Source organism: Aquarana catesbeiana, linkage group LG13 (assembly GCF_042186555.1).
Source record: "Aquarana catesbeiana isolate 2022-GZ linkage group LG13, ASM4218655v1, whole genome shotgun sequence".
Classification (NCBI taxonomy): Eukaryota; Metazoa; Chordata; class Amphibia; order Anura; family Ranidae; genus Aquarana; species Aquarana catesbeiana.
This window is the reverse complement of record NC_133336.1, coordinates 222,489,897-222,504,858: the sequence shown is the minus strand read 5'-3', so window position 1 is coordinate 222,504,858 and position 14,962 is coordinate 222,489,897. Positions and strand designations below refer to the sequence as shown.

The following is a 14,962-nucleotide window of genomic DNA, read 5'->3' as shown; positions in this document are numbered from 1 at the left end:
CATGGCTGGAGGTACTCTAAAACAACTGAGGCCATGGTGGAAGTGTCCGGTCTATAAAGAAAACTGACTGCAGTGTTACCTGGGAAAGTGGGTGGAGCTTCAGGTGCTGTCCTGAAACACTCGTAGAAATACTTACCGGTAAGTCTTACTAAGGTTTTTTTCTGTTCTTTTTCTATCCTATTCCCTTATTTTCTATTCCCTTTTTTTTAATTTCTATTTTTCTCCTCCCCTTTTTTTTTTTTTTTTTTTTTTTTTTTCTTTTATCCAAATCCCTTTTTATATTTTATTCCATTCTTTTATTAAGTGTTCATGGACTTGCAGTACCACAGTAAGTGGTCTTGCATAGCAAGACCACTTACTGTTATCTCACATATATATTATTAAGTGTTCTTGCATAGCAAGACCACTTATTGTTATCTCACATATATATATTATTCTTATTATAGCCAAATTTACCACCCTAACTCCTCCCACAGTTTTTACACTACATAGACAAGTAATATACCGAAACGTGCGGATTGTTCCCGAATGGTGTGCTATTACTTTGTGGAACGTTTCGCCGAATGGTTCACGAAATATCGTAGTTTTTTGCGGCAATATTGGTCCCATAGGAATGAATTGCGAAATGTTCAATGTCATTTAATTGGTGTCCTATTACTTTGTGAAAAGCTGAAAAATACCAGTGTGAATCCGGCCTCAATGTCATTTAATTGGTGTGCTATTACTCTGTGGAACGTTTCGCCGAATGGTTCACGAAATATCGTCGTTTTTGCGGTGAAATTGGTCCCATAGGAATGAATGGTGAAATGTTCAAAACTAGAGTGGGAGGTGACAAAAGCTGACAACCCCATGATCAGCTGAAACATTATGACCGCCCCATGAAAAAAAAAAAATATTTTTGAAAAAAAAAAATTATTTAAAAAAAAAAAAAATAAAATTATTTTTGAAAAAAAAAAATTCATTTTTGAAAAAAAATGTTCAGCTCTTTCAGCTAATGATGGAACTTTTTTACTACTATTTATACTTTTTAAAATATTAAGCTTTTTAACACTTTTCACAGTTACTCAAGCCACTCCACCCCACCCAGTTACTCCGCCCACTCCAGTTGTAGAGGCAAGAACACTTTTCACAATTTCCCCAGAAATTGTAGCTTTTCTAGTTAAGTGTTCTTGCATAGCAAGACCACTTACTGTTATCTCACATATATATTATTCTTATTAAGTGTTCTTGCATAGCAAGACCACTTACTGTTATCTCACATATATATTATTATTCTTATTATTATAGCCAAATTTACCACCCTAACTCCTCCCACAGTTTTTACACTACATAGACAAGTAATATACCGAAACGTGCGGATTGTTCCCGAATGGTGTGCTATTACTTTGTGGAACGTTTCGCCGAATGGTTCACGAAATATCGTCGTTTTTGCGGCGAAATTGGTCCCATAGGAATGAATGGGGAAACTAGAGTGGGAGATGACAAAAGCTGGAAAATCAGAACATGATTTCTAAACTGCCGCCACTCCCTCATTTTCAAGCCCACCTACACAAATCTTATATCAAAACGTTCAGCTATCCCTGCTGCCACTAAACATGTCCACGGCTAAGCCATAGTCCTGATAGTTTTCACAATATGACCATTTGTTTGCAACTCACGCCGTCCATTGACATTCATTGAAACTACACTCTAGCCCCTTCAAATTTGAAGGGCAATTTCTAAACTGCGACCATGCCTTCAATTTTAATATTTCAGAGACATACTATACATCAAAATCTAGGTCTGGGTCTTGTGATTCTCACAATATAAAGATCTTCGCTGTAGGATGTATAGTTTTTAAAATACGGCCATTTGTTTAGAGGTCATTTCAGGAAATTTTAGCCATTAATCAGCGTGTGCTGTTAGTGTTTGTTTTGTTGCCATGGTTACCAAAGCTTCTGTTATACACAGGGGGGAGGTGGCTGGAGCATCTCAGCTCTGATTACAGAGCCCGGGGGAGGGGACAGACACACCATGTACTGATTTATAATAGAGGAATATGATGGGGCAGTTTTGATGGGGTAATTCTGATGGGGCAGTTTTGATGGGGTAATTCTGATGGGGCAGTTTTGATGGGGTAATTCTGATGGGGCAGTTTTGATGAAGTAGTATTTGGGAAGCATAAACAGGGCATGAGCGTTGCTAGGAAACAGTGGTTGTAAACACAAGATGCTGAGACACCCCAAATGCATGTGACTTCATCTGCTAGACTTGATAATGCTTGTAGACTCCTCCCACAGTTTTTACACTACAGAGACAAGTGATATACCGAAACGAGCGGATTGTTCCCGATTGGTGTGCTATTACTTTGTGGAACGTTTCGCCGAATGGTCCACGAAATGACGTTTTTGCGGCGAAATTGGTCCCATAGGAATGAATGGCGAAATGTTCAAAACTAGAGTGGGAGGTGACAAAAGCTGACAACCCCATGATCAGCCAAAACATTATGACCACCCCATGATCAGCCAAAACATTATGACCGCCCCATGTAAAAAAAAAAATATATTTTTGAAAAAAAAAAAATAATTTTTGAAAAAAAAAATCATAATTTTTGAAAAAAATGTTTAGCTCTTTCAGCTAATGATGAGACTTCAACTTTTTTACTACTATTTATACTTTTTAAAATATTAAGCTTTTTAACACTTTTCACAGTTACTCCAGCCACTCCAACCACACAACAGTTACTCAAGCCACTCCACCCAGTTACTCCGCCCACTCCAGTTGTAGAGGCAAGAACACTTTTCACAATTTCCCCAGAAATTGTACCTTTTCTAGTTTTGTATTGTATTCTATTTTATTTTCTATTCTGTTCTCTTTTACTCACTTTTTTTTTTTTTTTTCTATTCCTTTTTGTTTCCTATTCTATTTTACTCTTATTCTTCTTTTTGAATTCAGCTTCTAATTTCAGGTGAATTTAGTTTCATTATTTCAGATTCATTTAAATTTTGTTATTATTGTAATTCAGATACATCCGAATAACAAAAAAAAAAAAAATCTGTCGGAATGAAACTGTAAATCCCTTTACAGTGGGGGAAAATACTGATTGTCTCCCCTGCAAATTGTGTAAGTTTGCCCACTTCTAAAGAAATTAAGCGTTTATAATTTGTATTTTATCTGATAAAGACAGAATATCAACCAAATGTTATAAATGGAGTTGCAGTTCAGTGAGTAAAATAAGTATTTGATCCCCCAAGCAAAACATGACTTAGTAGTTGGTGGAGAAACCCTTGTTGGCAAGCACAGAGGTCAGACGTTTCTTGTAGTTGGTGATCAGGTTTGCACACATCTCAGGAGGGGTTTTGGTCCACTCTTCTTTACAGGTCTTCTCTAAATCCTTAAGGTTTCTTGGCTGTCGCTTGGCAACTCAAAGTTTCAGATCCCTCCCATAAATTTTCTATAGGATTAAGGTCTGGAGACTGGCTAGGCCACTCCATGACCTTAATGTGGTTCTTCTTGAGTCACTCCTTTGTTGCCTTGGCGTTATGTTTTGGGTCGTTGTCATGCTGGAAGACCCATCCATGACCCATCTTCAGTGCTCTGGCTGAGGGAAGAAGGTTCTCCTCCAAGACTTTACACCTCTGCTGGGTTAGCCCCCCCCCCCCATATCAAAATTTTTGAAAAAATCTTATGCAGTTTGTTAGATCAACTGTTTGCGTTAGATCTCACACAGTATTTGCTGGGGGGGTTAACCCGTCATCAGCCCCAAAACCTATATTAAACACCTTCCCACCGAAGCCTCAATACACACACCAAGTTGCAATATAATGCTACTTACATTCAATAATACAATGCAATATTTAACCTGTACTCAAGGGCTCCCCCTAGGTTGTAATTCAAAGTGCAAACTACAAAATAGAACCGTAATGCTTTGTAGAAGGTGATAAAAGTTCCTTGACTCCAGATATCTTCAGCTAGCCTGTAGTTTAAACTGCAGTATTTGTAATCCAACAGGGCAAAAGAGAGAAAGCAAACTGTAGAATAAATGGTACGTTGATAACTGGTTAACTTAAGAAATATGGCACTTGTAACTTCCTCCCTTATGTGTGAGTGTAAGGCCCTTGCATTTGCGACAGCCACAGACCATCTTTCTCGTCATCCTCGCTGTTTTCGCTGGGATCTTTTATGTGGAATATCTCTGAAATCATGTGAGATCTAACATTTGATCATTATCTTGAATGATTTTTGTCCAGAAAATTGCATGTGGGGAGTGTTGCAACCCATCCTTATGTACCACCTAATTTTTCTATACTTATGTGGACTATCTCTGAAATGATGTGAGATCTAACGTTAAAACCACTTGATCTTACCGGATCTAATGAATATCTACAAGGCTCGGTTCACACTGGGACGACTTGGGATCCGACTTGTCGCCCCAGAAAGAGAGATTCACATGACAGTGAATGGGAGCGTCTTAATAGACACTACTGAAGTCGCTGCGACTTCAGAGCGTACTACCTGTACTACTTGGATCCGACTTGGTAGGCGAGCTGTACCATAGAAATCAATGGAAGTCGCCTCCAAGTTGGATCTCTCTCTAAAGTCAAGCGACTTTGCAGGGAAAAAATTTAGTTTGCCCAGGCAAACCCCTCCCTCCCAGAGAGCTGATTATCCTGTGATTGGCCACAGCCAAAGTCGCCTGTCCTAGAGGCAACTTGAAGTCGCGTTGTAATTTGCTAAAGTCGCGCTGAAGTCGCCGTACAAAGTTGCGCTGAAATCGCGTTGCCCCTGTGTGAACCGAGCCTTAGCCTGGATTATTTTTGACCAGAAAATTGCATGTGGGGAGCCAAACCATCCTTATGTACCACCTAATATCTCTATTTTTAGGTGGAATATCTCTGAAATGATGTGAGATCTAACGTTAAAACCACTTGATCTTACCGGATCTGATGAATATCTATTAGCCTGAATGATTTTTGGCCAGAAAATTTGATAAGGGGGGCCAGCACCCCCTCATTAATCACTTAATAAGTCTCTAACTATGTGAGATCTAAACGTTAAAACCACTTGATCTTACCGGACCTAACAAATAGCTTCCAAAATATCTGTTTGGTCAATTTTTTGATAAGGGGGGGCTGATGACGAGTTAGCCCCCCCCCCCCCCCCACAGCAAATAACTGTTAATATTGCTTCTTCTGTGTGAGATCTAACGCAAACAACGGTTGATCTAATCTGATCTAACAAACTGCATAAGATTTTTTTCAAAAATTTTTATATGGGGGGGCTAACCCAGCAGAGGCAGATCTTACAGAACTTGGCCCCTCAATGCAGCAAAGTCAGCCTGTACCTTTAGTAGAGAAACAGCCCCAAAGCATCATGTTTCCACCTCCGTGTGTGACTGTAGGGATGGTGTTCTTAGGGTCATAGTCAGCATTGTTCTTCCTCCAAACACAGTGAGTCGACTAAATGCCAATGAGCTCAATCTTGGTCTCCTCTGACCACAGAACTTTCTCCCGATCCTTCTCTGAATCATTTAGATGTTCAGTGGCATGACTGTACGTGGGCCTTCTTGAGGAGGGGGACTTGTCATGTTTGCAGGAAGAAATATGTGCCACAGAATCTTTCTTCCATTCAAACCTCACCATCATGGGCAAGACCAAAAGGCTGTCAAAGGACGTCAAGACATTCCCAAGCCAGGAAAGGAGGCAGGGCTCTGTTTGACTTGCTGCTGCTTCTAATGTACATAATGAGAAGCTCGCAGTGACATCAGAGGAAGCTGTGTCATTCCAGGGGGAGGAGCCAGTACACCTAGAGGATGGAGGGAGGATTTCAGTGCAGGGGGAGGAGCCTGTACACCCGGAGGATAGAGCAAAGCTTTTGATCCAGGGGAAGAAACCGGTACACTCGGAGGATGGAGGATTTCAGTCCGAGGGAGGAGCCGATACACTCGGAGGGAGGGAGGATTTCATTCCAGGGGGAGGAGCTGGTAAACCCGGAGGGTGGGGGGAGGATCTCAGTCCAGGGGGAGGAGCCATTACACCCAGAGGGAGGATTTCAGTACAGGGGGCGGAGCCTGTACTCCTAGGGGGTGGAGGGAGGATTTCAGTCCAGGGGGAGGAGCTGGTACACTTGGGGGGATTGGGGATTAGGATTTCAGTCCAGGGGGAGGAGCCGGTACACCTGGAGGATAGAGCGAAGCTTTTGATCCAGGGGGAGGAGCCGGTACACTCGGAGGATGGAGGATTTCAGTCCGAGGGAGGAGCCGATACACTCAGAGGAGGGAGGGAGGATTTCAGTCCAGGGGGAGGAGCTGGTAAACCTGGAGGGTGGGGGGAGGATCTCAGTCCAGGGGGAGGAGCCATTACACCCAGAGGGTGAAAGGAGGATTTCAGTCCAGGGGCGGAGCCTGTACTCCCAGGGGGTGGAGGGAGGATTTCAGTCCAGGGGGAGGAGCCGGTACACTCGGAGGATTTCAGTCCAGGGGGAGGAGCCTGTACACCCGGAGGATGGAGGGAGGATTTGTCCAGGGGGAGGAGCCTGTACGCCCAGAGGATGGGGTGAGGAGTTGTAATCATGTCTGTCCTCCCTCTTCTCAGGGATCATCTCGGATATCCTGATTTCTCTGGACGATCGCTTCCTGTACTTCTGTAACTGGGTGCACGGCGACATGCGGCAGTATGACATCACCGACCCGTGTCACCCCAAACTGGTGGGGCAGGTGAGTGACCCCCCTCCCCTTTACCTAACAAGATCTCACCAGCCCCTCCCATTTCTGGGTCTGGGCAACCACAATCTATCACTTGAAGGAGATTTCACCTTCAGTAGGGGGAGGGTTCTTTATGGTAAGTGCGGTATGGGATTAATTCTTTGCATTAAGTGGCAAGAGCGGTATGGGAAGGGCTTCTCAGAGTGCCTGTGCTATAAGAACAGTATAGAAAGGGCTCCTTACAGTAAGAGTGGAACATGAAGGGCTCTTGCCAGTAAAAGTAGTATGGGAAGAGATTGATGTGGGAAGAATTTGCATTAGGAGTGGTATAGGAAGGGCTCTTTACAGTAATTTTGATGAGGAAAGAATTATTTGCAATAAGAGCAGTATAGGAAGTGCTCTTCACAGCAAGAGTGGTTTGGGAAGGGTTCTTTACAGTAAAAGCAGTAAAGTTGTGGCATTTACTAGAACAAAGGAGAAATAGAAAGATGTGATGCTGAGATCCCATGTGTCTGTCTAGTATTTTGTCATTTCATATATATATATATATATTTTTTTTTTTCCCAGATTTTTCTTGGTGGCAGCATTCTCAAGGGCGGTGCGGTGAAAGTGCTGGAAGATCAGGAGCTAAAATGTCAGCCAGATCCAGTATTCATCAAGGTGAGCGCCCCTTATTGTACCCCCCCCCAGTGCCTGTATAGGGGGGATAGTAACTCTGTAGAGTTCGCTCAATTTGCTGTATCATATTATCATTCCTCTATATTCTGATATGTGAACGTTCCCCGGGTAATGCTTAGTAAATGTGTGCAGGGGAAGAAGATTCCAGGGGGACCTCAGATGATCCAACTCAGCCTGGATGGGAAGAGGCTCTACGTCACCACCTCGCTGTACAGCGCCTGGGACAAACAGTTCTACCCAGATATGATCAAGTGAGTGACCGCTGGAACCGGGCTCCTCTGTCCCACCCCTTCCCCTCCCCCTTTCCTCTGTCCCCTCCACCTCTCCTCTGTCCCACCCCCTTCTTCTTCGCTCCACCCCCTTCCTCCTACTCTCCCCCACCCTATTCTCTCCTCTTCTCCTCCTGTCACACCCCATTCCCTCCTCTTGTCCCCTTCCCTGTCCTCTGTCCCACCCCCTGCCCTTCTCCTTCTTTGCCCCACCCCCTTCCCTTCCTCCTCCTCTCCTCTGTCCCACCCCATTCCCTCCTCTTCTGCTCCTGTTGCACCCCATTCCCTCCTCCTTCTCTTGTCGCACCCCATTCCCTCCTCCTCCTTCTCCTCCTGTCGCGCCCCATTCCCTCCTCCTCCTCCTCCTCCTCCTCCTCCTCCTCCTTCTCCTCCTGTCGCGCCCCTTTCCCTCCTCCTCCTCCTCCTCCTTCTCCTCCTGTCGCGCCCCTTTCCCTCCTCCTTCTCCTCCTCCTTTCTCCTCCAGTCGTGCCCCTTTCCCCTTTCCCTCCTCCTGTCGCGCCCCTTTCCCTCCTCCTGTCGCGCCCCTTTCCCTCCTCCCTTCTCCTCCTCCTGTCTCACCCGTTCCTACTTCCTGGCCTTTCTCTCCCTTACCTCCTTCCTTCTTTTTTTTTTTTTTCTTCCCTGCTCAGTCTCCCTCTGACCTTTCCTCCCCGCGTACCCCCACCTCTTCTCTTTCCCTTCTGACCTCTCCCCAACCTATGCTCTGCCCTTCTGACTATTCTTCTGTGTACCCCCAGCTTGTCTTGACCTCTCATCTCCCCCCCCAGGGAAGGCGCCGTCATGATGCAGATTGATGTGGATACAAAGAAGGGAGGACTCTCCATCAATGAGAACTTCCTGGTGGATTTCGGGAAGGAGCCGGATGGTCCCGTTCTCGCCCACGAGTGCCGCTATGAGGGAGGAGACTGCAGCTCTGACATCTGGATCTAATCCCCCCAACCCCTCCCCCAACATCTAAATCTAACACCCCCAACCCGCTGACATCTGGATAGAACCCCCACCCCTCCCCTAAAATCTAAATTTAACACTGCCAACACCCTCACCATCTAAATCTAACATCCCCCTGACATCTGGATAAAACACCCCAACTTCTAAATCCAACACCTCAAACCCCTAATATCTAAATGTAATACCACCTAGTCACCCCCCCTCATTTATCATTCCCTCCATGTATCATCCCCCGCCTCTGCACACAGGATAAAATATCTCCCATTTTCAGTCTCTCAACTGAAGTCAGATGTCAGTTATAGGTGGAGTCTAGTGAGAGGGGCTCCCCATCAATCCACATGTTCTGCTGCTGCCGCCATCCCTATAATGAGAAGATGAAAGGGATAATCTCTGCCCACCCCAATTATATGACATCAGAGTGATTGCTCCACCCACAATGCCTACGCTGCCGCCTCCTGACCAATGAGGATTTGTTTTCTGTGTTTGATTGTCTGTTAATCAATAAAGAGCTGCTCCGCCCGGAACGGAGCGTCACCGAGAGACCGCGTCCTCTGTCTGTCGTGTCTTCCTTACACTCGCACAATGTTCCTGTGACTGCTGAGAGTCACTCCGCCCGCAACTGACAGTTCAGAGCTTTGAATGATGTTGGACAGTTAACCCGCCATGACAGTTTCTTCTGTCTCTGAAGGCCTGTACCGGGGAGTTCTAGACCTGTGCATGTCATGAACAGGAGTGACCAGAACTGCGTGGACAGCAACAGAGGAAACCAAACGCATGTAAAGTGAAGTAATGTAATTTATTAAAGTACGTGAATATAGATACAAACACCTCCAATACAACACAGTGCATACCTCCCAACTGTCCCAGATTTCGAGGGACTGTGCCTGATTTGGAGCAATGTCCCTCTGTCCCTCATTCCTCCTCATTTGTCCCTCATTTTGGTCTGATCTGTATAGTTGTACATAAAATGCACTTTTTTATCTTTCAAAAAGTGTTTCCCAGTGCTAAACCTTTCATCCGATTTCTAAATTGCTACATTTGTACATTTTAAAAGCCAGTATAAAGGCATAATAGTGGTAAAAAAAGCCCTTGTGGATTTAATTAACCTTTTTTTTCTTTTGGGTTAATTCTCCTTTAAGGGGGTGTGGCAGGGGGCATGTCCTATGCCTACATACACCCGCTGGTGGACACCAGTACTGCAAGCCAAAGGATCAGACAGCGCCACGAGCAGGTGAAACCCTTCCTGACAGTGCAGAATTAAATAATTTTGTTTCGATTCTTTATTTACGTAAAAAATTAATTAATTGAATTTGTTTAATTCATTTTCAGAATTAGTTTTGTTTATTTCGAATCACTTCAACATTTTTTAATTGAATTCCATTCAAAATCAAATTTTATTTTATTCAGAATTTTTGAAGATAGTTATATTGTTTCTATTCCATTCTATTTTTTTTTTCTATTCTATTGCAAATGGTTATAGTGTTATGTTCTTTCTATCCTATTCCAGTCAATTCTATCCTTTTTATTTTCTATTTTATTCTATTTGAAATTCGAATTTCAGACGATGGTTATATTATTTCTATTTTATTCTATTTTTTTTATTGTATTCCTTTTTTTTTCTATTCTATTCGAAATTTTGAAAAAAAAGGTTATATTCAATCATATTATTTTATTTTCTATTGTATTCTAATCTATTCTATTCAAATTTATTTTATTCGATTTTGTGAAATGGATATATTCTTTTATTTTCTATTCAGATTTATTATATTTGAAATTCAAATTTCAGAAGATGGTTAAATTATTTCTATTTTTTTTATTGTATTTCTTTTATTTCCTATTCTATTTTATCTTTTTTTCTATTCTATTCCATTTTATTCTCTTCGGAAATTTGAAAATGATTCAAATTCAAATTTCGTTTTACTATTACTATTGTAATTCGGATACATCTGAATTTCCAAACAACGAAAAATTTGTCTGAATTTCAATTCGGAACGAAACAAGCCGCACATGTCTAGTGAATTCCCAGCTCCGCCCCCACATGATATCCTCCTTTACGAGGGGTTCCCACTTTCCCCAGCTGGGTGATTTCATATATTGTGGGTGGAGCCGGGGAACACAACCCAGGAAATATTCACCAATTGGAGCCCCCAAGAGATATGGGCTCCTTCCCCTCCTCTGGGGCTCCGCCTACAAATATCACTATTGGGCGGAGTGACCACCAGGCTGGACCCCGCCTCCTTACAGCAAGATCGAATATGTTACATCGGGTAAACTCCACCCCAATTAAATTTAAGGCTGTCCTCCCCTGTGAGAAGCCTTGGATGGAAGCTAAGTCTGCCGCTTCCAGGATGTCGCTTGCTGTGAAGCTGAAGAAGCTTGGCTAGTATCTAGGAGACAGATCCAACCTGAGGCTTCTCACCTGGGAGGAGCCTCGTACCGCCTGGGGATCTGGAATGAGATGATGGAGCAGAAGCATTAGGGAGATCCTCTCTCACTTCCTGTCATTTCACTAGAACAGGAAGTGAAGGAACACATCGAAAAAAAAGAAGCGCTTGGAGTTTTGCTACAGATAAACTCAGAATAAACAAAAGGTATGATGGAGAGTTGAACCCCCTACTCTTTAGGGTCAGCATTATCCTCTGACCGAGCCCCAAATCTACACTAGAATGACCGCTGTGTTCTCAGCTCCGCCCCCGATCCAGCATGGGACTCCACAGCGAGAGGTTGCTGGTTGGGAGGACTGTGAAAGTTCTGCTGAATGATCTCCTGGAGTGTGTGATGATGGCAGCTCGCCCGTTGTCGGTAAAGCTTCTGTGCAAACCTGATTGGCCAATTGGATTCAGACTCTGCCCCCAACAAGGCTTCCTCAATCAGCCCCCCCCCCCCCCCGAGGAGCCTCCACATGTGGTTAAAGGTGAACTCCAGGCAGAAATAATCCCTCAGAATCCATAATTACAGAATGATCCAAAAATCAGCTAATAGAATTGTGCGATCCTTCCCTTCTACTGGCTTCCTGCTGGGAGGGGGCGGGGCTATCAGTCTGTCCCTGGGAGGAGGGAACTCAGTGACCACTCTAGTCCAATAAGGAGGCTGGGGGCGGGGCAGTGACTGAGCTGTGTTGTCAATGCAGACTGGAGAAAAGTGAGGTCACCCTCCTGGCTGGTCGCTGTGAACCCCGAGACCGGCCGAGCAGAACCGAAAATCTTCCAAAAGGGTCAATGGATGCCATGTGTGTACGAAACAGTCCGACTCTGACCCCACCCCCAGACTCAACACTCTGACCCCACCCCCGGACTCAACACTGTGATCTCTGATCCCACCCCCAGACTCAACACTGTGACCTCTGATCACACCCCCAGACTCAACACTATGACCTCTGACCCCAGACTTAGTACTGTGGGGGTCATACTGATCCTCTGATCACATGGATGATTGGGGGAAGTATTGAAGTCGGAGGATCAGTATCACAGCAACCAGGACCCCTCCTCCAACCCTGACCCCAGAGTCACCCCGTGACCTCTGACCCCCCATAAGGGGGATTGTGGAGATGCAGTGCCCAAGAGCTTGCACTCTACAATCCCCACCCCACAACTCAGGGCGGAGCTACAAAGGTCATGCTGGGACTTGTAGTTCTCCCCATAGAGATAATAGTACATTGTATACATTATATTATTATTATCTGGCTCTCAGGCAATGCTGGGACTTGTAGCCCCACCCCTGATTCTATTGATTGGTGTTTTGGTGACTGGGTGTGTTTCAATTTAAGAGAGAGGCGTGGTCACCTTTCTCCACTGCCCACCAACCATCCTTGAATGTTGTGACATGTGATTCCTGGGAATGGCGCCACTGGCCGGGGGGGGGTTTACTGGGAGAGCAGAGCGGCCCCTCCACACCCCCATGTGGAAAGGGCTACCAGAGAGGCACCAAACCCCGCCCACTCATGGGCTGACAGCGGGCTGAGGGTCAGAAATCACCTCAGAGGGGAGCCAGGTGATGTGTGAGGAGAGAACACCCGCCAAACACTTCTCTGGGGTCACCAGACACTTCTATACATCTGCGGGGTCACCAGACACGGGGCATCTCCATTTGTGGGGTCACCAGACATGGGGTGTCCTCATCTGTGGGGTCACCAGACACGGGGCATCTCCATCTGTCAGGTCAGCAAACACGGGCATCTCCATCTGCGGGGTCACCAGACGCAGGGCGTCCCCATCTGTGGGGTCACCAGATGCGGGGCGTCCATGTATGAAGGTGGAGATGGTGTTCTTGGGGTCATAGGTAGCATTCCTCCTCCTCCTCCAAACACGGCAAGTTGAGTTGATGCCAAAAAGCTCGATTTTGGTCTCATCTGACCACAACACTTTTCCCCCAGTTCTCCTCTGAATCATTCAGATGTCCATTAGCCGACTTCAGACCGTCCTGTACATGTGCTTTCTTCAGCAGGGGGACCTTGCGGACGCTGCAGGATTTCAGTCCTCCACGGCGTAGTGTGTTACCAATTGTTTTCTTGGTGACTATGGTCCCAGCTGAGATCATTGACAAGATTCCCCGTGTAGTTCCAGGCTGATTCCTCACTGTTCTCATGATCATTGAAACGCCACGAGGTGAGAGCATGGAGCCCCAGACCGAGGGAGATGGACAGTTATTTTGTGTTTCTTCCATTTGCGAATAATCTCAACCAACTGTTGTCACACTCTCACCAAGCTGCTTGGCGATGGTCTTGTAGCCCATTCCAGCCTTGTGTAGGTCAACAATCTTGTCCCTGTGTCAGGGCTAGGCTCAGCCCTTCCTTCTCTGAGCTGGCCACTCAGCTGTTGATGATATCCTGCTCGTCAGTCCTGCCTACTTAAGCCGCACAGTCCAGAGGAGCTCTGCCTTCGCCTTGGTCAACATCACAGAAACGATCTCCTGTGATCTTGGTCAAGACTTGCTTTGCTGACATTCCTTCTGGCTCAAGATCCTGCTTGCTGTTCCACTACATTGATCCCTGACTTCTGGCTTGGCTGACTAACCGTTCCGGTTACTGAACTTTGGCTATGTTTTGACTACGTTTGTTCTTTTTACTTTTATTATTAAACAAGAGTGATTTAACTGTACTTCTGTCTTGGCCTGATTTCATGGTTTTTGACAGTAGGCGAAGGCCATGAATTCAGAAGATGCAGTCAATTCACTTGTTGGTAATATTTTTTCCAGATTGGATGAACTGGATCACCGCATGGATCACATGGAATCTCCCACTGTTGCCGCCCCGATACAACCTATGTTGCAGGCCATCCCTGCTGGTGCTCCGGTCTCTGTGCAGGCACCCGCCTCGAGTATTACCTCTATAAGAGGTATGTCTGGTTCCGCTCCGCTTCCCCAGTGATTTGGGGGGTGATCCAGTCGAATACAGAGGGTTTCTCAACCAGGTTGAGATATACTTTGAGATGCAACAGGAGACAAGCTCGGCGCTCGTAGTTACTACACACTGCAGCATTGTTTTAAATGTAAGTTGATTGGACTTGTTTTATTAAATAAATATACCTTTTTATATGGGATCACGCTATGTGCGTCTCTTTCCCCCTCACACTGTACATCACTACTCTACCTGACGAACACTGAGGAGAGAGGCACTGGGACATATTCCAGTTTCCAGGCACGGGGACAGATTCCAGATTGGTGATACCCCTGGAGGCATACGAGCTCGGCGCTCGTGGATTGATGCCCACACTCACTTCATGAAAGTGAGTGCAACCTCCCCCCGTGTGTGTCTTGCCCCCCCTCCACTGTGGTCGTCGCAGAGTTATTTTACATGCTGTATACTTTTTATATTTCGCTTGGCATGTTCATCATTGTCACTACCTTATACACGGAACGTCTACACCTGCGGGTCATTTGCAACACAGGCTGTACACCTTACAGCTGTAAGGTAAGCGGCTTGCAAACACGGAGGTGTCCTCACTGAAGATCCCCCTTCCCTTCACGATTGGACTTGTTTTGTGTTTCTCATCACAAGTTTTTGTTTTTTGGACTGGATGATAGAACTAATATTCATGTTTGTCCTAGGGATTTGTCACTTGTAGTTCACTAGGATTTGGCACGTTTTTGCTAATGGGGCACTAGCCCACATATGTTTTTTTTTTTTTGCATTGTGTCATTATTCATCCTATATGTGTTAGTATATGCAGTTTTGCTTTGCTATATTCAAGCAGTCACTGTTTCACAATTACCTTTTATATATTAGGCTTTGTCTGCCTGCAACATTATAGTCATGTTGATCAGCTACGTTGCACTGCATCCCCACCATGTTCTTTTAGCATGTAGGATCCATTCATGCATTGGCCCGTTTCTGCTTTTTTAGTTCACTTTGCCACTGTAGTCATCT

The 14,962-nt window shown here is 45.1% G+C and overlaps 1 protein-coding gene across 1 annotated transcript; it reads left to right on the top strand.

The window, feature by feature from the left end:
* Positions 1-6,572: 6,572 nt before the first annotated feature.
* LOC141116758 (methanethiol oxidase-like) lies at positions 6,573-9,144 on the top strand (the record flags this gene model as incomplete). The annotated part of the gene is given in 4 exon segments (XM_073609165.1): positions 6,573-6,694; positions 7,250-7,342; positions 7,493-7,611; positions 8,418-9,144. Coding segments are annotated over 4 exon segments (426 nt in total). The 3' UTR covers positions 8,581-9,144.
* Between the last annotated feature and the right edge of the window lie 5,818 nt (positions 9,145-14,962).